The following is a 23,885-nucleotide window of genomic DNA, read 5'->3' as shown; positions in this document are numbered from 1 at the left end:
AATCCTCTCTAAGAGAGGGCATGAACTGCCCGCAAAACTGCTGGAAACAGAAGCTGCAGCAACGCTACTTGAGGGAATCCTCTCTAAGAGAGGGCATGAACTGCCCGCAAAACTGCTGATAAAACTTCTACATTTAGGTAGAAAATGGGGACACTTTACTGATCCGCACACAATGTTTTTTGTTACAGAGTGGCGAGATTATGGAGCAACGTTGTGGCAAAAGACTATATCAGGAACAGACAAAGAGGAAAAGGAAATTAAAACTGTTCGCGGGGATTGGAATTTGGTGTTGGACACTTCAAAAGAGATGAAAGCGGAGAGGGAGGTGGCTTGTGCAGCAGTCCAAATGCTGGGATCTCTACCTAATGTCGAAAAAACCCCCAGCCGGGGCGGGTTCGATTTCCCGTTTATTCGGATTGCCTGCGGTGAAAGGCACGAAAGGAACTATTTGCAAGAATGTTGGCGAGTTAACGCGAAAAGCTGAAACAGGGGAGAAGGAGGGGGAGCGCTGGTTCGGGAAGGAGGAAGTTGATGCGTTGGGAGACATGGAACCGACTGAGAAAAAGCAGGAAGTACCCAAGGGTGGCTTTAGTTGCCGCCCACGTTCCTGTGCTCCTCCTTCGGTACAGCCTTCTGCCCTCCCCAATCGAGGAATTAACTCCTCCGGTGCTGCCTTCCCCTCCGCCTCTGTATCCTTCATTGTCGCCGAACAAGCCTTACCGCCCTGCTTATCCACTACTCGACCGGCTTTATTACGGGGAGTGCGATGGAAGGGAATTATCAAAGATGCCATAGTGCAAAGCCAGTGGATGTCACCTAACAATAGTGAGGGGCTAATGCCCTTAGCCTTTCCTGCCGTCCAAGAAAATGGACAGGGGAAGTGGGAACCGCATGATTGGAAGATTTTACAACAGGCACGTGCCACCGTGACCACATATGGGCCGAAATCTGAAGCTGCACGACAGATAGTGACCTGGATTTTCTCAGCAGATTTTGATGTGTCCGTATGATTGTCAAAATTTAATGAGACTACTTTTGACCCTGACTCAACTTTTGCTATGGCAATCCTCATGGCAGCAGCATGCAGTTGCAGCAGCAGCACATAGCCAGGATCCACAGGATCCCCTTAGGGGGTAACACCAGATATGCTCACCGGTCAAGGTCAATATGCTGATACCAGAGTGCAAACCACCTTTCCTGAGGATATGCTGCGCTTATCCGCCCAATTAGCTTTAGAAGCCTTTTTGAGCTTACCAGGACCCAGTGCCCCATCGTTTGGTAACCTGGTGCAGGGTGCAACAGAGAAATATATGATCGACTTTGGGATAACGTCATGAACCACCCTGATCTCTCTCCTGAAAGTAAAGAGCAAATGTTTCGAGTATTGGCCTTCGATAATGCCAACAAGGCTACCAAACAGATTCTAGCCGGGCTTCCAAAGGGAGCCGGAGTGGAGGAGATGCTTTTAAGAGTAGAAAGAGCTGACTCTTATAAACAAAGTAGCTCTGTTGCTGCCGCAGTGCAGGGAGCTGTACGTGAACTTGTGCAATCACTTGCTACTGCAGCCCAGAAAGGAAGGGGCTGTGTGCTAAAGGGAGGAAAGTCATCAACCAACCAACCCTTCCACGGGAAGTGTTATCGATGTGGGAATGAAGGGCATTATTAATTATAATACCTGGATTGATCGACGCAGATTATACAGGGACGATACAAGTCATGGTGTATACACTTTGTCCACCTATCTTTATACCAGCAGGTAGTGAAATAGCACAGATTGTGGCCATTGAAAGTATCTTACCTTCACAGTCCCAAGTGGAATTATATAGGGGCGACCGAGGTTTTGGATCTACAGGCCCTGCTGTTTGTTTTACCACTAAACTACATCAACGGCCTGTATTAACAAGTGGACTACTCCGTGACAATGAGAATCGACAGATTCGAGCCATGTTAGACACTGGTGCAGATATCACGATAATCAGCTGTGAAACATGGCCTCGACATTGGCCAGTGGAGCAACCTTTATCAGCTATAGCCGGAGTAGGAGGACACTCTCTCCCACAGATCAGTCGGGAACCGATTCAACTAGAGTTCCCTGAAGGACAAAAGGCTGTATTAAAAGTATATGACAACCAAGGACTGTTACCTGTTAAACAACTGATACAAACCTTATTTTATAATATATGTGCATGTTGTAAGTGTTGTATGTGTTCGGTACCGTGTATAGTTTAAATATTCATACCATCGTGCTATTCTTATTGACTGGTCGTAAACAATATTGTATAGGTATATTAAGCCAGGTCTCAAAAGAGTGGTTCTGTGTGTGTATGCGTGTGTGTGTTTAAAGCGCTTTAAACGTTTGTAAGATTTGCAAATTGGGTTTTCGTTATAGGAGCTTGAGTCTCTGTTTGTTTCAATTAATCTTAAAAATGGAACTCTGAGACCTTTCAATCTCAAACGTCCACTAAGCCAGCAAACAGGTAGATTTACCTGGGACCTTTGAAGTGAAAGGCTGTAGAGGACACAATTTCAAACTAAAAAAAAAAAAAAAAAAAACCAAAAAAAAAAACCCAAGCAAACCTAAAAAGAACGTAGACAATAGAAAAAGAAAATGGAAAAAAACCCTAGCCCTGTGGCTGTGTGTGAGGTTTGTTTCCACCCCCCCCCCCATTCCTCCCCACCCTTACTCCTGATATGTGAAGGTTTTTTTGTTTTGTTTCAGCTTGGCAGTCCTTATCTCTCTCTAGGGGAGTAACAATTTATGAAGAACACTCTGCATTCCAGTGTCCGTTATAACCATTTGATGAACTGGCACTGCAGACATTGAAGGATATGCTGAGAGATAAAGGACTTGTTGTTGCACCTGAAAAAGTACAAAGCTCAGCTCTGTGGAAGTATTTGGGCTGGTGCATTTCTGATGCCCAAATCCCACCACAGAAAATCGAACTGACGACGAGTTTATGAACTGTTAAAGATGTTCAAACATTGTTAGGGAATATTCAATGGGTCCACCTGTTGTGCGGACATTTCCAACTCTGATATTGCTCCCTTGACTGTGTTGTTGCACAATGCCGACACAGCCTCCAAAATTGAGCTTACCGCAGATCAAAGGACTCTTTTACAAAAAATCAGTTGTCGCTTACAAAATATCTTGGTCATCTTGGAAGATACTGAATTTACCAATATCGCTTTTGGTATGTAACAATAGCGAATCCCCGTATGCAGTCATCTGTCAATGGCAAAACAAAAGAGGGGAACCTGGGAAGGACAGAGACCTGAATGACCCTGCCATTGCCAGTAGCAAGAGAACCGATAAAGCTGAATCATTCTGGGTATTGGAATGGGTGTTTCTGGGTGTGCAGCCAAAAACGAGCATTCAAACCAGACCCAAAGCTGTGGCAGAGCTAGTATGAAAAGGCAGATCTCGAATTATTGAGATCAGCGGTCAAGAACCTGCAGACAATAGCATTCCAGTTAATGCTGTAGACCTAGAGTGGTGGTTACGAAATGTAATATCACTTCAGGAAGCCCTATTAGGATTTGAAGGACAAATACATTTGCAGCAGCCGCAAGGGAAAAAGTGGCAGATATTGTCACGAAAGCAGTGGCTGGAAAGAACGAAAGTCAGTAGGCAACCACTGGTGGATGGCCTTACTGTATATAGTGATACCGGAAAACGACTGCATCGTGCTGTTTGTGTATGGCACGAACGTGCTGAATGGCACAAGCATATCTTGGAGGGACAGCCCCAAGACTCTTTACAGACCTTAGAGTTAACTGCTGTTGGTTGGGCCCTGTTGAATTGGCTAACCACCCCTCTTAATGTTGTAACGGACTCATTGTATGTAGCAGGAGTAGTCCCAAGATTAGAGGATGCTCTTCTAAGATAGACAACTAACCCAAGATTAGGAACATTGTTTGTGCAATTACGCTCCACGCTTCAACAACGCACAGAGCCTTGTTGTGTTATTCATGTGCGAAGTCATCAACTTGACGTAGGACTAGGAAGGGGTAATCAGATAGCAGATAGCTTCGTTAGTCCAGCTCAGCATATGCCCCCTATGGATAAATTTTGTGTAGCAAGACAGAGTCACAACCAATTTCACCAGAATGCCAAAGGATTAAAACGGCAGTATGGCTTAACAGAGAATGAAGCCCGTAGTATTGTACAAGCCTGTCCAAGATGTGGAAATCACAGTCCAGGAATAGGGATCGGAATTAACCCTAAAGGACTAAAGTCCTTAGAGCTTTGTCAAATGGATGTCACTCATATTGGGGAATTTGGAAGACTAAAGTATGCTCACGTGACAATCGATACCTTTTCAAAATTTGTATGGGCAACCGCATTACCTGGTGAGAAAGCACAACATGTGTGTAAACACTTGTTGTCCTGCTTTGCTGTAATGGGGGTGCCTGAGACCATAAAAACAGATAATGGGCCTGCCTATACTAGTCAAAAGACGAGGGTCTTTTTGTCCAAGTGGGGAGCACAACATATCACAGGAATCCCGCACTCTCCCACTGGGCAGGCTTTGGTCGAGCGAACTCATCAAGTGTTGAAAGATTATTTACAAAGACAAAAAGACACTGAAATGGACATGCAAATGAGATTGAATAAGGAGTGATAGAGAAGAGCCACCAGTGATAATACATCATCAAAGTATAAGGCTGAATGAAAAGACAATTATCCCCAGCTTTCAAGTATTATATAGAGATCCAGTAACGGGAATATGGAAAGGACCTGTTGCTGTAATATTTAATGGTCGAGGATATATGTGTGTTTCCACAGAAGGTGGTCCTAGGTGGATACCAGCAAAAAGCATTCGACCCTATCTACAGACGTCATCAGAACGTGATCAACGGCCTACACAAGAAGATCCTGCACAGGAATGAATGAAGAAAGCTGTAATTGTGGGAATTGTGATCCCTGGGTGTTCCATAACTGTGGTGACTGTGATAATAATCAGTGACCCTGTAATATGGACTATTAAGGATCAAAATTGGAAGAAAGTAAAAGAAAACTGTAGGCATTCTTGTAAATGGAAACGGTATCGAAAAATGTATGGATTACTCTTGCACAAGTCTTGAACATTACTAGTTTTGTGCCAGTTTGGCGACCATTTGTGACTTGTCTTATAGGACTTCCCATAAAAAAAAAAAAGAAAAAAAGAAAAAAAATTATTTTTTTTTTAACTTTAATCAAACAATGCAAGAGTTGAAGTTACAGTTTAACATCACTAGTAACTCACCCTTTCGATGGGAAAACCAGAGTGAAGCATTCGATAAATATGATAATTGGGATGACAAACTTCCAATTGGATCCAAACCACAAGAACTTGAACTTGTGGATTCACTGAATGCTGCGTATTGTTTTTTGGGTTTTTTTTGTTTTTATAGGTTTAGCATCATAGTCTGAGGTATAGAAGGAAACAAGACTAGCAGATCAAGCAGCACCAACAATAATTAATCCCATGGGGAACAGCAGTGATTGGGAGCAGAAATGGTGCAACATTACAATGCCGCTCCTGGCACTGTATTACCAAGACGATTACCACGATCTTTCGATCTGTGGTAATCGAGCGTGGGCAGGCATGCCCTCTAACCCAAAGGGTGGGCCATGTACCATTGGTCAGCCCAGTTTGGGCATTCCATATCATCATCCAAATCAAACTCATCCCACAAGGTGGAAAAGAGACCTGAATTATGGAATTTTTGGGAAAGATTTTTGCATTTCTTTTGCTATCAAGAGTCGCAGCCATAAAAGCGCATAAAAACTTAGAAGAATTATTTTGTTGGGTAGTGAAGCAAGCCAACATGACAAGTCGAATTTTGTCTGAACTGGCTGCAGCAATAAATTTTTCTTCTTTTTTTGTTTGTTATTGGCGCATGGTCATGGCTGTGGCGATTTTGACCTAGGTCTCTCCTTTTTTTTTTTCTCTTTTCTTTGATTTGGATGGATTATCCAACTGGTTCGGATTGACTGGTTGGCTTAGGAGCGTGTTAAAAATGGGATTAATGTTGTTGATAGTTATACTTGTAGAAATAGTTCTTTTCAGTTGTGTAAGGTTATGTCTAAGAAAAATGCTATCGCGAGCAACAAATGAACCCTGGCTTGTTCAAAACAAAAAGGTGGAATTGCGGAAGAATGGCTCATGATTTAATAGCAGTGAACAATCTAGGGTTTGCTGTCTGTAGCTAGGCCTGACCTTGAGATAAGATAAAAGGGAGTAGAATACAAGAATGCGGAATCCAGTGCGGGAAAGTCCCGAAGAGTTGTGATGAGAACCTTGTATCTGCCCCTTTCACGTGCTCAAGAGCGTCTGGCCAGTTGTGTGACAGCATAAGGCGCGTGAACAGTGGGACATAACCAATTAGGATTTGTTTTGTTAGCGCGTGCACTATTGGGATAAGTATATAAGAAGTGTAAGGTGCATGAATAAATGAGAACGATCATACTCATATTGAGACTCCATCGTTACTCCGGGTCTGCCTCCCACTCCGACATGTGCTCATCCATAATTCCCTGTCCTGGATCCCCCTGGACCACCAGGAATGCCATAGCTGTTGCAGGACTCTGGTCACATTCCTTTAAGGGTGTAGTTATTGCCTCGGACAATGCCCAAAGTCCTTCTAGCATAGCCCGTTGTTTTACCTTTTGCCAAAATAACCAGGGATCATATGGTCTCACAGTAACCTGTGCCAAGGGTGAATCCCATGCCTGAGGGGTTTGAGGTTTACCAGAGGACCCCCCAGAGATTGGCTCAGTGTTAGCCTTGATCTTTCTATTTTTTGAAGCAGCCGCCTCAGTGCCCCCCCGCCACGGGATTGTCCCAATCACCCGGCTCATCTGGCAAAGGCGGGCGTACCAAGGGATTGTACGCTTTGGGTGCCCCTTGCTCTTCAGGGGGCAGTGGAGGGGCGGACGGCGTTACCGGGTTAACCCACCGTCGGCTTTGTTTATGTATTGGACAAGCCGAGTCTGTTTCATCGTCTGACTCATCAACAAGAAAACTTTTTCATGGTAACCGAGATGGTTTATTCTTTGGGCGCGTTATCGGATTTCTTGAATTAAGTGTTGAAACTCAGATAGAGATGCAGAGTCTGGGTCGGCAGTTAATATAGAAAATTCCTCTTGCTCCGTTAACAGATCCTCAGCAGATGGAGGCTCGTCTCGGGAGGCAAGGGGTGAAAGATCTTGCTCTGCCCGATCCCTCTGTTTTTTAAAGACTATCAAAGTATCAAACAAAAGGCACCATGTGGTTAACAAGGATACTGACTCTTTGTCTCTGTGTGAAGCACTATCAAACAGCCTGTTCCCTATTTCTTTCCAATTCAAAACAGTAAATGATGTTATTATATCTGGAGTATAACCTTGCTCCATAAAAGCATCTTTTGCAACATTAATTCCTCTAGCTTTACCCCCTTCTTTTCTAGTATTTGCTTCCACATGCTTATAATCATTTCTTCCTCTTTTGTTAGTGAGGCTCCCATCTTTTTCCCCAGCAGCTCACCTGCACTCGGTGTCTTCTTAAAAGTCCCGGATCCGGAATTAAGCAGCTTCTCTCGCCGCTCCTCTTGGCTATTCTCGCCGAAAACTCTTTTTTAGTGGCTGTGCCACCTCAGGGAACCCCAAAATTAAAACTCTCATTAAATCGCTAGCTATATCACGTCGGGGTCACCAGATGTCGCTGTTGAGACACGACACGGTGATGTGGAAGCAAGTTTCTTTATTGAAGTTACATGGCTGGCCGGCCCGCGCTTGATCTTACACGCGCCTCTTATACCCTTTATTAACACACGCATCTCCGCATGATTGGATTAGCTTATACATAAACAATCTGTGAATGGATGTTACTACTTTCGTGCACGGTCCTATATTGTCTGCCCACTTCCCGTCCTGTGATCTCCTTCATCTCCTTCCGGGTACAGTCAGCAGAGGTCCCAAACCCGCTGTGGTCCCCCACACCTTCCAACCCAAATCATTCTATGATTCTATGATTTTCCGCCCAGTCGCATCCAGTGGGATCAGGGCATGCTTTATAGTCTTTCAAATCATTTTCTAATGGGGAGCAGTCAAACATAAGAGTCCAGACCTCCATGCTTTACTGCTTGGGAACAACCTGCTCTGAGCAGGTGGACAGAACCCCCTTTCTGCAGTTACTAAAACTACTTACCCCTAAATTACACCCACCCCACCCCCCCTCACCATTTCTCACCGAGATCCCACTCCTGGTACCAATATTAAAAAGATGTTGCATCCCACTTTAAAGTGAACTCTTGGAATCAGAGTGACACAAATCACTCAGGAGGAGGGTGTAAATAATATTTTACTAAACAAGGTGCACGCCCTTAAAACACTGGATTCAAATAATCAAACAACCCATACACGATAGAGCAACGACAAGAAACCGCAGTTGGCAGAAGCTACCAGAACAGTCTGTAACTTAGCAACACTGGTAATGCTGTAACAATCTACTTAGCGGAACCGAAAGAAACAACATAGAGAGCCTGATGCTGCTAGAGTCAGAACCAAACCCCAAAACTGCCAGCTATAGCCTGCCAGCTATAGCCTGCCAGCTATAGCCTGCTGCAGCTGCACGAGAGTTACAAGGAGACAAAGGAAAAAGAGAATGAGGAGAGAGAGAGAGAGTTTACAGGAGATAGAAAAGATGAAAGATAGTCACCATTTTCATGGTTCCACATGTTGCAGCATGTTTCTTTGTCCAGAGGGGTCCAAGAAGATAGTGGGTGTCCACGAGGTTGCAGGGTTTCCTGGGGTTATTTAAGCTCTCTGTGCCTACTACCCCTCACTTGTGTCAGGTGGTAGAGCAGGTAACAAGTTGGGACATGCCTCTCAGACAAGTTGAGATGTGCTGGCAAGTGGGCTCCTGCCACTGGGAGGGTAAGCATCTCAGAACTTCCTGCTTTGAGACATTTTTTAACCCATGCCATGCCAGGTCCATACACTAGACCAAGCAGCCATGTTGTTCTTTGTTTCCAGCAGGGGCTAAACCACGAGATTTTGGTACAGAGATTATTTGTGTGCACACACTTTGAAGGGGAACCACAACAGAAAAAACAATGCAGAGAAATGCTCGTGAAGACTTAGTAAAATGTCTGCATACTTTACATTCATATGCAAGCTTCTTTCTAAAATAGCTGTCTAACGTAGACAGAAGTATTCCCAAGCTTTTGTTAATGAAGTTTTTATAGCTTAGTATAAACAGCAGCTTGATTCAGTAGGCTGCTTACAATATACATCAGTTCCTTACAGACCAGCTCATTTCAAACATTATGCATCCAAATGGTATCTCTTGTTACTTAAAGCAATGTTACAGGAAAATAACCGAATCTGATAACTGGTGAAGAAGCCCTTCAGCCTGGATATAATTTAAGTTCTGTATATCCTGGGTAGGAAAAAAACATGATACTGATGACAAGAACTACCATTAACACCAACAGGTACAAATAGCAAGTATAGAAAATAAGTTATTGCTAACAATTCTACAATGTTCCCTTCTATTACATTCAAATTGTGTGCACACGTGTTTGTGCACATGTATGCCAGATGACTCAAAGCTAGATCGTTTTTCATCTGTACTTAGGGCAAGACTACAACTTACACCTTTCCAGTTGTGTCCAACTACAGACACTGAAAAACAAGAGAAGGAAGACAGAAGATGAACATGCATGTAGATAACACTTCTTAAAGAACCTGCTCATAAGAAACTCTTTTCTTTGAGTGATTTTGTGTGTGTGTATTTTCTCTGGATAACTTCAAGAAGAAATATTGCATAGCCACAGCTAGAGGAACAACAAAGTCTTTCACGCAAACAGTAATCGCAGGACCACTCTATCACATGAGAGTTTGGCTCTAAAGGCTACTCTAGTAGTGTAGCGTTTGGTGAAGGTGTAAATAAAGCTAGAATTTGCAAGAATGCAGACACACAAGCTCAGATTGGATGCTCCATAACTTTCTAAAGAAAGCTTCAGTAGTTTTGCAACAGGAAGCAATGTGAGATGGAAGATGCAAAGATTAGGATAGCACTGAGCTCCCAGACACCAAGCTATCATACAGACAAAGGAATAAGAATCAAAAGGAAGCCGCTGTACCAAAGCCACCATACTGGAATAAGCATGATCAAAGCTGCACTTTACTTCCTGCTATTGGCTATACTGAGTAACAATTTGGAGGAAAAAGCTACATCACCTCCCTTTGTGAGCATACAGGTCAGGAGCTGTCTTTTGGTACCTGATGCAAAGAGGACTGTTTCAGAATCTGTACACTTAGAAGATGATAATTCAGGACAGCAAACAGCCAGCCTGGTTGCCTACCAAAATGCAACAGCTCAGGCCACTAGGCTGCTCCAAGTTCATCTTTCAAACATTTGGAATTTATTGCATCAGTTCTCAAGTCTGCTTCCTGGCAGAGAGGAAGAAGTTTGCACTACTTTGCTTCCCAAGGTGAAGCCTCTGTAGTGACTTGCTTAGTACCACCTGAACCAGGTACCTCTCCATACTTCCTAAGGGGAATGCAGGTTTTCTCATATTGACCCAAGCTCCATCAGCCTGATGTGGAGACACTTCTCTGGAAAGTAGCAATCATATCAGTTGCTGAGAATGTCCAAGGAAGATGTATACAGAATGAAGTCTAAGCATACTCTCGGGTATCTTTGTAGGGATTTAACAAACACATGTCACTATAGGCCTTGTAAGATCTTGCATCTCTGTCAGATGATCAGATTTGCACACGAGAACGCAGTGGAAGCAGGCTTTGGTAGGCAGTGAATTTAGTAACAGAGCAGTACACTCCATTGACCAACTGGTTAAAGGTATGATTTTTCTTAGTCTGTCTGAAGGTCCTTCCTAGATGGCAACACAGAAATAAACCATAGGACTTGCTTTCAAATCTCTGAGGAAGCACAAACCTCCTGAGATAGAAGAAAGTTTTCAATACACACCTATGTTTCACACAGCCATACTGCCTCGTAAATCACTGCCAGTGGCAGCCTAGCAAATGCATTGCCAGCTATCTGTAGGAAAAGCTGAAGAGCAAGATCCAGAGAATTAAACAAACCTCATTCAATTCGCAATAAGCATCACTATGAATGATATATGATATATTATTCATGACTATGAATAATAGCATAAGGAAAGCTGACCAGCTACTCAGCACATTTATAATTCTAATGAGACAGTAATTCTTAGTGCACAACAATAATACTAAATCAGACCAAATGTTCCATGCAGCAGAGTAAACTGTCTCAACCACTGCCTAGACGCAAAGAGAAAAAAGGAAAAAACAAAGACATCTTTGACTAAGCTCTCCTTCCAGTTTCTAGTGGACAGCAGTTTCATAGATTCATAGAATAGCTTGGGTTGGAAGGGACCATAAAGGTCATCCAGTCCAATCCCCCTGCAATGAGCAGGGACATCTTCAACTCGATCAGGTTGATCAGAGCCCCATCCAACCTAACCTTGAATGTTTCCAGGGATGGGGCTTCTACCACAGAAGTCCATATAGATCACATCTGTTGGTTTTCCTGTGTCCAGTGCTGCGGTTACCCCATCATAGAAAGCCACTAAGTTGGTCATACAGGATTTGCCTCTGGTGAAGCCATGCTGGCTGCTATTAATCACCTCCATGTCCTCCATGTGCTTTAGCATAGCTTCTAGGAGGATCTGTTCCATGATCTTCCCAGTCTTAGAGGTGAGGCTGATAGGTCCGTAGTTCCCAGAGTCATTGTTTCTACCTTTTTTAAAATGGGCACAATGTTACCCTTCTTCCAGTCACCAGGGACTTCTGACTCCTGGTTGTGTAGGGATGAAGTCAGGAATGCCAAGGCGCAGATGGAGTTGAACTTGGCAAGGGAAGTAAAGACTAATAAGAAGGGCTATATCAATCAGAAGAGGAAGGTGAAAGAGAACGTACCCCCACTGATGACTGGAAATGGGGATCATGTATCAAAAGATGAGGAGAAGGCTGAGGTACTTAACAGGTTTTTTGCCTCAGTCTTCACCGATAACTGCTCTCCTCGCTCCTCCTGGATCAAGGGACAGCAAGATGGTGACCAGGGGGATAAACCCCCTCCCACAGTAGGGGAGGATCAGATTCGTGAACACCTGGAGAACCTGAACATATATAAGTCCATGGGACCTGATGAGTTGCATCCCAGAGTCCCGAGGGAATTGGCTGATGTGGTTGCCAAGCCACTCTCCATGATATTTGGAAAGTCATGGCAATCAGGAGAAGTCTCTGGTGACTGCAAGAAGGATAACGTAGTGCCCATTTTTAAAAAGGGTGGAAAAGACGACCCTGAGAACTACTGACCTGTCAGCCTCACCTCTGTGCCTGGGAAGATCATGGAATGGATCCTCCTAGAAGCTATGCCAAAGCACATGGAGGACAGGGAAGTGATTAATGGCAGCCAGCACGGCTTCACCAGAGGCAAATCCTGTATGACCAACTTAGTGGCATTCTATGATGGGGTAACAGCAGCATTGGACACGGGTAAACCAATGGCTGTGATCTATCTGGACTTCTGTAAAGCCTTTGATATGGTCCCCCACAACATCCTTCTCTCTAAATTGGAGAGAGATGGATTCGATGGGTAGACCATTCAGTAGATAAGAAACTGGTTGGATGGTCATATTCAGAGTAGTGGTCAATGACTCAAAGTCCAGATGGAGATCAGTGATGAGTGGTATCCCTAAGGGGTCCGTACTGGGAGCAGTGCTGTTTAATATCTTTATTAATGATATTGACAGCGAGATTGAGTGCACCCTCAGCAAGTTTGCAGATGACACTGTCAGAGTGGGAGGCGGACCTGGAGTAACGACGGAGTCTCAATATGAGTATGATCGTTCTCATTTATTCACACACTTAACACTCCTTATATACTTATCCTAATAATGCATGCGCTAACAAAACAAATCGTAATTGGTTATGTCATACTGTTCATGCGCCTTGTGCTGTTACATAATTGGTTAGATGCTCTCAAGCACGCGAAAGGGGCAGATACAAAGTTCTCGTCGGCTTCACGACTCTTCAGGACTTTCCACATTCTTGTACTCTGCTCCCTTTTATCTGATCTCAAGGTCAGGCCTAGCCACAGACAGCAAACCCTGGATTGTTCACTGCTATTAAATAATGCCCTCGTTCACCGAGCCATTCTTCCACGTGACACCAAGCTGAGTGGTGTAGTTCCCACACTGGAAGGACGGAATGTCATCCAGAGGGATCTGGACAGGCTGGAGAAGTGGGCCTGTGAGAACTTCATGAGGTTCAACAAGACCAAGTGTAAGGTCCTATACCTGGGTTGGGGCAATCCCTATTTTCAGTACATGATGGGGGATGACGTGATTGAGAGCTGCCCTGCAGAGAAGGACTTGGGGGTGCTGGTCAGTGAGAAGCTCGACATGAGCCAGCAATGTATGCTCGCAGCCCAGAAGGACAACCGTATCCTGGGTTGCATCAAAAGAAGCATGGCCATCAGGTTGAGGGAAGTGGTTATGCCCCTCTATTCCTCTCTTGTGAGACCTCATCTAGAGTACTGTGTCCAGTTCTGGAGTCCTCAACGTAAGAAGGATATGGAGCTGTTGGAACAGGTCCAGAGGAGGGCTACAAAGATGTTCGGAGGGCTGGAGCACCTTCCTTACAAGAACAGGCTGAGCTGGTCTTGTTCAGCCTGGAGAAGAGAAGGCTCAGAGGTGTTCTTATAGCAACCTTCCAGTACCTGAAGGGGGCCTACAGGAAAGCTGGAGAGGGGCTATTCTTAAAGGTTTGTGGTGACAGAACGAGGGGGAATGGGTATATATTGGGGAGAGGCAGATTTAGACTAGACATTAGGAAGAATTTCTTCACCATGAGAATGTTGAGACACTGGAACCGGTTGCCAAGGGAAGTTGTGGATGCCCCCTCCCTGGAGGTATTCAAGACCAGGTTGGATGGGGCCTTGGGCAGCCTGATCTAGTGGGATGTCCCTGCCCATGGCAGGGGAGTTAGAACTAGATGATCTTTAAGGTTCCTTCCAACCCTAACTATTCTATAATTCTATGACTTTTGGAGGGTAGACTTTGGTCTGTTCAGAAGGCTGCTCGATCAAGTTCCATGGAAGGGAGTTCTTAAAGGGCAAAGGAGCTCATGAGGGCTGGATGCTCTTCAAGAAGGAATTCCTGGCAGCACAAGAGCAGGCCATTCCCGTGTGCCATAAAATGAGCCGTTGGGGAAGAAAATGAGCTTGGATGAATAGAGAGATTTGTGTGGATTTCAGAAAAAAGTGGAAATTCTATGAGCTTTGGAAGAAGGGGCAGGCATCTTGGGAGGACTACAAGGGTGAAGTGAGGTCATGCAGAGATAAAATCATAAGGGCTAAAGACCAGCTAGAACTTAGATTGGCCCATTTTGTGAAAGATAATAAAAATCTTTCTACAAATATATCAACAACAGAAGGAGGGCCAAGAAGAATCTCCATCCTTTACTGGACACAGGGGGAATAATAGTGACAAAGGATGAGGATAAGGCTGAGGTGCTTCATGCCTTCTTTGCCTCAGTCTTTAATAGTAAGGTCAGATGTCCTCTGGGTACTCAACCTCACGAGCCGGTAGACAGGGAGAAAGAGCAGAACAAAGCTCCCTTGATCCAAGAGGAAATGGTTAGACACCTGCTAAGCGAATTAGACATTTATAAATTTATGGAGATGAATGGGATTCACTTGAGAGTATTGAGGGAGCTGGTGGAGGTGCTTGCTAAACCCCTTTCAATCATCTACCAGAAGTTCTGGCTGACTGGAGAAGTTCCACTGGACTGGAGGCTGGCAGATGTTGCACCCATTTACAAGAAGGGCCAGAGAGAGGATGCAGGAAGCTCCAGGCCTGTCAGTCTGACCTCGGTACCAGGGAAGATCACGGAGCAGGTCATCTTGGGTGCCATCTCACAACACATAGAAGACAAACAGATGATCAGGCCCACTTAGCATGGGTTTAGGAAAGGCAGGTCCTGCCAAACTAATCTGATCTTCTTCTATGACAAGGTGACCCGCTTGATGGCTGAGGGAAAGGCTGTGGATGTAGTGGACCTGGATTTCAGGTAAAGCCTTTGACACTGTTTCTCACAGGATTCTGCTTGAGAAACTGGCTGCCACTGACCTGGACAGGCGCACACTCTCCTGGGTAAAACAGCAGCTGGATGGCCAGGCCCAAAGAGTGGTGGTGGATGGAGTTAAATCCAGCTGGAGGCTGGTCACCAGTGGTGTTCCCCAGGGCTCAGTGCTGGGTCCAGTCCTGTTCAATATCTTTATCAACAACCTGTATGAGGGGATCGAGTGCACCCTTAGCAAGTTTGCGGATGACACTAAACTGGGATGAAGTGTTGATCTGCTTGAGGGTAGGGAGGCTCTGTAAAGGGATCTGAACAGGCTGGATCAATGGCCTGAGGCCAGTGGGATGAGGTTCAACAAGGCCAAGTGCCAAGTCCTGCCCTTGGGACACAACAACCCTGTGCAGTGCTACAGGCTTGGGGAGAATGTCTGGAAAGCTGCCTGTCAGAAGACATGGGGGTGTTGGTTGACAGTCAACTGAACATGAGCCAGCAGTGTGCCCAGGTGGCCAAGAAAACCAGGGAAGTGATTCTGCCCTTGTACTCAGCATTGGTGAGGCCACACCTCAAATCTTCTGTTCAGTTTTGGGCCCCTCACTACAAGAAAGACATTGAAGTCCTGGAATGTGTCCAGAGAAGAGCGATGAAACTGGTGAAGGGTTAGAAAACAAGTCTTACGAGGAGTGGCTGAGGGAAATGGGGTTGTTTAGCCTGGAGAAGAGGAGGCTGAGGGGAGACCTTATTGCTCTCTACAACTACCTAAAAGGAGGTTGTAGAGAGGTGGGTGTTGGTCTCTTCCCCCAAGTGACAGGTGATAGGACAACAGGGAATGGCCAAGGGAGGTTCAGATTGGCCATTAGGAAATTTCTTCACCGTACGTGTTATTGTGCACTGGCACAGGCTGCCCAGGTAGGTAGTTGAGTCACCATCACCGGAGGTATTTAAAATATGAGTAGATTAATTGCTCAGGGATATGGTTTAGTAGTGGACAAGTACAGTTGGACTCTATGATCTCAAAGGTCTTTTCCAACCCAGCGATTCTATGATCACATTATTTAGTGAAAAACAATAAAAATTAAGCATTATCACTTCTAGGAGCAGACACTCTCTGAGAACATTTCGTTAATTTTCAGAAAAAGCAGTCTCTTAGAAAAGCAGTCTCTTAGAAAAGATTTTATTGAAGGAGGACGAGGGAGAATATCCAGTCTCTATTGGATGCAGAAGGAATAACAGTGACAGGGGATAAGGACAAGGCTGAGGTACTTAATGCCTTCTTCGCCTCAGTCTTTAATAGCAAAGAAAGTTGTTCCTTCTGTTCATAAATCCAAGAGTTAGAGGGGCAGAATGAGGCTCCCATGATCCAAGAGGAGGCGGTTAGAGACTTGCTTGCCCAGCTAGACGCCCACAAGTCTATGGGGCCGGATGGGATCCACCCAAGAGTATTGAAGGACCTGGCGGATGTCCTTTCCAAACCCCTATCCATCATCTTCCAGAGGTCCTGGCTGACTGGGGAAGTTCCACTAGACTGGAGGCTGGCTGATGTTGTGCCCATCTACAAGAAGGGTTGCAGAGAGGATCCGGGGAACTACAGGCCTGTCAGTCTGACCTCAGTGCCAGGGAAAGTCATGGAACAGGTAATCTATCATGAAGCACATGCAAGAGAACCGGGTGATCAGGCCCAGTCAACATGGGTTTACAAAAGGCAGGTCTTGCCAAACTAACCTGATCACCTTCTATGACAAAATCACTCGATTACTGGATGGGGGAAAGGCTGTGGGTGTAGTCTTCTTAGACTTTCGTAAAGCCTTTGACACAGTTTCTCACAGCATTCTGCTTCAGAAACTGTCATCCTCTGGCCTGGACAGGCGCACACTCTCCTGGGTTGAAAACTGGTTGGATGGCCGGGCCCAGAGAGTGGTGGTCAATGGAGTTAACTCCAGCTGGAGGCCAGTCACAAGTGGGGTTCCTCAGGGCTCAGTACTGGGTCCAGCACTGTTCAATGTCTTTATCAATGACCTGGATGAAGGCATTGAGTGCACCCTCAGCAAGTTTGCAGATGACACTAAGCTGGGAGGAAGTGTCGATCTGCTGGAGGGTAGGGAGGCTCTGCAAAGGGATCTGAACAGGCTGGACTGCTGGGCCGAGACCAATGGGATGAGGTTTAACAAGGCCAAATGCCGGGTCCTGCACTTGGGGCACAACAACCCTATGCAGCGCTACAGACTGGGGGAAGAATGGCTGGAGAGCTGCACGGAAGAGAAGGACCTGGGGGTGCTGGTTGACAGCCGACTGAACATGAGCCAGCAGTGTGCCCAGGTGGCCAAGAAGGCCAACGGCATCTTGGCTTGTATCAGAAATGGGGTCACCAGCAGGTCCAGGGAGGTTATTCTCCCTCTGTACTCGGCACTGTTGAGACCGCACCTCGAATACTGTGTTCAGTTCTGGACCCCTCACCACAAGAAGGATGTTGAGGCTCTGGAGCGTGTCCAGAGAAGAGCAACAAAGCTGGTGAGGGGGCTGGAGAACAAGTCGTACGAGGAGCGGCTGAGAGAGCTGGGGTTGTTTAGCCTGGAGAAGAGGAGGCTGAGGGGAGACCTTATTACTCTCTTCAACTACCTGAAAGGAGGTTGTGGAGAGGAGGGAGCTGGCCTCTTCTCCCAAGTGACAGGGGACAGGACAAGAGGGAATGGCCTGAAGCTCCGTCAGGGGAGGTTCAGGTTGGATATCAGAAAAAAATTCTTCACAGTAAGAGTCTTTGGCTACTGGAACAGGCTGCCCAGGGAAGTGGTCGAGTCGCCTTCCCTGGAGGTGTTTAAGGAACAGGTGGATGAAGTGCTGAGGGACATGGTTTAGGGAGTGTTAGGAATGGTTGGACTCGATGATCCAATGGGTCCTTTCCAACCTTGTGATTCTGTGAAAAGTAGAAGGATAATTGGTTCTGGTTTAGCTCAAACCAGAAGAACTGAACAGCCCCAACTCTCTCAGCCTGTCCTCGTATGAGAGATGCTCCAGCCATTGGATCATCTTTGTGGCTTCCTCTGGACCCATTCCAACAGCTCCATATCCTTCTTACGTTGAGGCTTCCAGAACTGGACACAATACACCAGATGAGGTCTCACAAGAGAGGAATAAAGGGGCAGAATCCTCTCTCTCAACCTGCTGCCATGCTTCTTTTGATGCAGCCCAGGATACGGTTGGCCTTCTGGGCTGTGAGCAGACATTGCCAGCTCACATCCAGTTTTTCATCCACTAACACCTCCAGGTCCTTCTCTGTAGGGCTGCTCTCAATCCCTTCTTCCCCCATCCTGTACTGAATCCGTGGAATGCCCCAACCCAGGTGCAGGACCTTGCAGTTGGCCTAGTTGAACCTCATGAGGTTCTCACAGGCCCACTTCTCCAGCTTGTCCAGGTCTCTCTGGATGACATCCCGTCCTTCTGGTGTGACAACTGCACCACTCAGCTTGGTGTCATCTGCAAACTTGGGGTATCTATTACTTGGGTTAAGAAATTATATTCAATGCACTCCAGGAGTCTCCTGGATTACCTACAGCTTGCTGTGCTTCAGGTTGGTTGAAGTCCCTCAGCAGGATGAGAGCCTGCGAGCCCAATGCCTTCTTTAGCTGGACTAAGAAGGCTTCTTTTAAATGTATTTACTGCAGAACAGGCATTCTTTAAAGAAGAAACACTAAAGTTGAGGTCTCCATCATATGTAAAACAGATTTTATTTTTATCCCTCCAGAGGCGATTGTGTAGGACAAAACTCCCAATTTCCATTATGCTTGATAACATTTCTCAAAGACTGGGATTACAAGCAGCAAAGATCTTCAGAATCTTGATTAGGTCCAATACACATCAATGGACTTTACTGTAATTAACACTCTTATCAGGAAAGATATCCAACTTCTCTTACCAGTTGAGAGAAAAAAAGAAACCCTGTACAAGTCAGTGAGGAAGGCCTCTAGTCATTCTAGATAAGGCAAAGGAGCCTTAGATCCTTACTGTAGACAAAGTTGCCCTCCATACTACCAGCATACAGAGGGCGCATCCCTCATCACCAATAGATCAGAAAATCAATGAGTGATTAATCAGTCATCTTCCCTTTTACAAAAAGATGGGAAGGGGAACAAAGAAGATGTGGTTCTCTGCCAATAGAGACAGGATTAAGAAGAAAAATGGCAGCGATTACTGCAAATCATACAGCAGTGCCATGTCTGCATGCAGCAATCAGTGACTACTGTCAGTAAAGTCAAGCTTTCTGGGGCTCAGTAATGACAATCTTCAGCAGACATTCTTTAATATACAAAGCTTGCTAGAACCTACTAAAGGAATGGGCAAGCTTAGTCCAATAACTTCTTAAGTCTTTAAGGTAGACTCCCTTGCTAGCATTTAATATGCTCAAGCTGAAAAACAAGAAAGGATTTATCCTAGGAATGGATCATGGTTCAGGTACGACAAAAGAGAACATCTGATAAACCACTAAAATTGCCATGGAAAAGGAACAAAGTCAAAGATGCAAAAAGTTGCATTGTTAAATGCTAGAAAATCACATTTCATTCTGCTTTACATCCTCAAGCACTGAACAAAAGGGAGTGGGGCAGCACAAAAGAATGCTTTCATACGTTTTATGGAAGTAAAATATGAAAAACAGACTTTGTTTCAAGTCATACTTCCCAGGAAAATAAAAATATTCAACCGAAAACAGAGTTCCTCAGTGAGTGACTAAAGAAAGTGTTTCTTATTAAGGTGTCAGAAAAGAGGACCAATGCATTACTCAGCTTTGTCATTAAGTAAATATGACATAAGGCAATTGATTCCTCAGTGAAAATATCACAGCTTCTTCATTTCCATCTCTTACTGTGGTGAGGGGCAAACTGAAGTAACAGAGAACCATTTAAGCTAAGGGGCATGCAGACCTTTGATGTCAGTTTCTGAACTAGTATGAAGGGCCAGAATGGACCTCTTATAGGACTAGAACTGAATCCACAAGTCGTTTAAGTTTATGCATCCGCACATCATCAAATCACAATAGACTTCAGAAACACAAACATGGTGTAGTATGAGTACAGAGTAATTATGCTGGGTGTATAGAACCAGAATGGACAACACAGCAGATACAAGGGAAGTAGCCACAAGAAGTCACACTCATAGAAGACAAGTTACAAAGCTGTAAAGGTGTGTTTCATTTTACGAAGCAAAACAATGACTTAAGTCCTGTTACTTCCTTTGCTCACAACTCATTGCGACCTGTGCTTCTGTTACCATTTTCAAGATGTAAATTATTCTGCACGCGAATAGTAAAATCAAAGTGCTTATTTTCCCACAAAAAACATGTTCTCTGTGAGAATACTGGGTCTTGCAATGTCCCATATAAAGCTTTCAATTTAAAGATTAGTTCTAGAAATTTGGAACCAAAACATGGTTTGGTTTTTTTTGTTTGTTTTTTTTTGCCATTAATAACGATGACTACACTACAAGTGGCTAAAGAACAGCTATGTGTGGAAGAAGTAGAACAGTACAACAGCTCAGTTAAGGAAAAGAGTTTTAGTGCACTTTGCTCTTTTTAGCCAACATGCTACATTGCCCTTTTTCTATACAAATTGGACTCAAGGGTTTCCACTGTAAGAAAGAAATTACTTGGCAAGCAAAACACTGAGTCAAGCTGCCCTCTTTTTTTTTCCTAATAGACTTGGACATATTAAGATAGAAGCTTTGCAAGACATTACACAATTCTTTTTGTTTTTATTATTAAATGAAAAAGTCTGATTTGTTACATCGCCATATTGCTAGTCAGAAATGCTGCAGTGATGAAAGTCAATCCAAGTCCTCATTCTACAACACTTGTTTGCCAAGAAATTATAGTAAAACAACATTCCTTGCTTTCTTCAGGGAGAAGTCCCATCATTCTTCCTCTAAATGGGGTATGTTACTACATAAATTAGAAATTTTTTTTGTACAATACACCCCCAAATTTTCATGAGATCAAGACAAGCTTCTACAGATGTTACAGAATTCTTCACACATCATCATCATCTGATGTATCACTGCTGCTTGTTTCAGAATCCTCATTCTCCAGAGCAGGTTTGAAAATGCTGTTTTTCCAGGGGCTAAATTTAATATCACAGATGAGGCCATTTTTCAAAATGCCATTTTTCCGATGGCCATTTTTCTGTAACTGAAATGAGAAAAGAAGATGTATTCAGAGAAAGAAAAAGCTAAACATAACAATTTGTTGCATTTCAGCATTCTCTACATCATCTATGAGCTACATTAGATCCAGTGCACAACTTATTTTATATATACACACAAAGGAAAATTCACCTGAGAGCCTTCACTTCTGAGTCAGCCATCTGCATCCAAGAGCCTCCAACTTTGCTCAGCTACACTCCTGCAGCGAACAAGAGCTTACCCTTTTCTCACCCACTTCCTCAGACATCTTGCCCCAGTGATCCCTCCCCCATGGTCTCTCCTGTGATGCAGTCCCCTTTTCCACATTCTGATGCAAACATCTGTGCTAAGAAGGACAAGGTCTGCAGTGAGGAAGGGGGATCCAGGAAGAGAAGAAGCAGGGAGAAATGGGTATCCCACTCTGTCTACCTGATGCAGTTGGAAAGTTAGACAGTGAAGAGAAGGAAACAACTTATTCTACAAGAAAGGAATTACTGCATTTCCACACATAGTGCAGAAGCTGGGCAATAAGCCAAGCATTTAAGAATTTAATATTCCAAATGCTCTAATTAGCACCTGCATGGCTAGATGTATGGAAATATCAAATATTCAGATTCAACATTATGCAAGATTCTCCCTTCCAGCCCCTCCCTCACTGACCCCTATTAGGTATATAAAACACTCCTAATTAAAAAAAAAAAACAAAAACAACCAACAAACCCAAACAGTTGTGGGAATATAATGGAAGACTGGCAAGGAGGAACTGTAAAACAGCCTTGCAGCTGGGGTGTAGAAAACCACAGAAATCATGCTAATCGTTACTTAATATGGTGTGCTTGACAAGTAGAACCTTTGTCTTTATGTAACACAGGCCTGTGATAACCTCAGGACCATCCCAGAAAACAGGCTTGAGACTTCTGCTCTGCTGTGAGAAAGATCAAAGCACAGTGGAAAACTACTCCGCCTTTCCCAGATAAATGCAGGCAAAGCAGGAGGTTTGGAATTCACACTTTCTAGCAAGGATTGAGCTCTGCAGTGCCTGTGTTCCCACTTGCGTTTCTTCTGCCTGAGTGCTGATTCAGAGTTTTCCTAGTTTAGGAGGTAATGGAAATAAATTTACTCTTTACATTTCATCCATGGCAGGATGTTCCTGCATCTTGCCTATGTTTAGCACACATAATAATATTCAAGTCTGGATTGCCTTTTTTAGACTTTGTTACTAGTGAATTAAGTGCCCCTCAATTTCCAACAGAGAAAATTCAGATTTTGGAAAGCCAAGGAAGCTGTATAAAAACCTTGAAAGAAAATTCCCTTTCCTCAGGATAAGCTGAGGAGCTGGAAAGCCTGTGCAATTCTACTACCAGCAATGCTGAAACTACTCAGAACCACTCCCCTACTCTTTCCTTGTTATTTTGAGACTAGGTCTTACCTACAATAAGCACTGGCTCCCTATTTTTTTTAAAGCAACTATTCTCCTGAAAGCACAAGGAGGCAAGAGAGGAGAAAGAGTAAAAGGTACTGAAATGGCAGCATCCCTAACCATCAAGATTACTGGAGATCCCCCGTCATTAGCATTACCTGTTCACTAATGACTTGGAATTCCCTCATCTCATCCTCTGTTAGTGGAGCACATGTTTCATCATTTTCACTGTCTTCCTGCCAGCCCATCTCCTTTAACAACCTTTAAAATAAGAAGTACGACACTAAGGAATTTGCTACACACACTCAGACGTTTCTAGCTCTGCCTACATAGATGTGTAAAGATCTGTAATAAATGGATTAATCAATCCATCATTTTTTTTACACAAATTCATCCAAAAAATTACGTTAAAAACCCTACAAAAGATATATAAAGCACAGAAGTGGAGTTCTCAGGTCCTTCACAGATGACCCTGTTTTACCACTACATGTTTTATTTCAAAGGTTGCAAAAACTGAACAGTAATACTTTATCTATAGAACACATTCTTAATTTCAAGAATATATCCACACCATCACTTGCATATATCGAGTATTACATTTCCTGCCATCAGGTTTTACACACAAAATAGACCCTGCTCTCTCTGCCAGTCCAGTGGACATAAGGGCACAAAAGCCAAATTTCATATTATTTCACTTCAGGATCCTTATTACCAGCCTAAAAAAAGTGGACAGTTCTTTATATTCCGTTTCAATTGGATGACTGCTCTCCAGGACTGCAGCAATAAAAAAATCAAAAGAGAAAAGAATTTGGATCATATGCAAGTTCAGCTGCTGATGTATAGGACATGAAAATCAACTGTGAGTTCATCCAATTTCCCCGTTTTAGTATATTCACTATTCTTCAGTTCTAAGTGTCTACATGCATGCAGAGGTCTCAGCCGAAGGACTAGTACAGTATGGAGAAACAGCGTCTCTGGGATACCACAAGGAAAGATGCTTGTACAGAAACCCTATGAAAGCCATTCAAAGTCATCTGTATTGAGAAATGAGAGTTAGATTTGACTCCTATCTTTTAGTAAAAAATATTCATCAGCAGCCTCTAGCAGCCAAAGATTTCTGTCTCCATAGCCAATGGCAGAATAAAAGGAACAGAGCAGGGTGCATTACACTTTTCAGACTGATGAAAGTTTCCTCTGCAGGCACTA

The 23,885-nt window shown here is 44.2% G+C and overlaps 1 protein-coding gene across 4 annotated transcripts in view; it reads right to left on the bottom strand.

The window, feature by feature from the left end:
- Positions 1–21,107: 21,107 nt before the first annotated feature.
- LOC128850283 (vasculin-like) overlaps positions 21,108–23,885 on the bottom strand; it is a 30,380-nt gene continuing 27,602 nt past the window's right edge. For all 4 annotated transcript variants that reach the window (XM_054053304.1, XM_054053306.1, XM_054053303.1 and 1 more), the window contains exons 9-10: positions 22,838–22,940; positions 21,108–21,266 (exon numbers count right to left, since the gene is read on the bottom strand). In XM_054053304.1, the coding sequence (XP_053909279.1) occupies positions 21,108–21,266; positions 22,838–22,940 (262 nt within the window). The remainder of the gene's footprint in view (positions 21,267–22,837; positions 22,941–23,885) is intronic.

Source organism: Cuculus canorus, chromosome W (assembly GCF_017976375.1).
Source record: "Cuculus canorus isolate bCucCan1 chromosome W, bCucCan1.pri, whole genome shotgun sequence".
In the NCBI taxonomy this organism is placed as follows: Eukaryota; Metazoa; Chordata; class Aves; order Cuculiformes; family Cuculidae; genus Cuculus; species Cuculus canorus.
The sequence above is the reverse complement of the archived record's forward strand: the minus strand, read 5'-3'. Positions and strand labels throughout refer to the sequence as shown.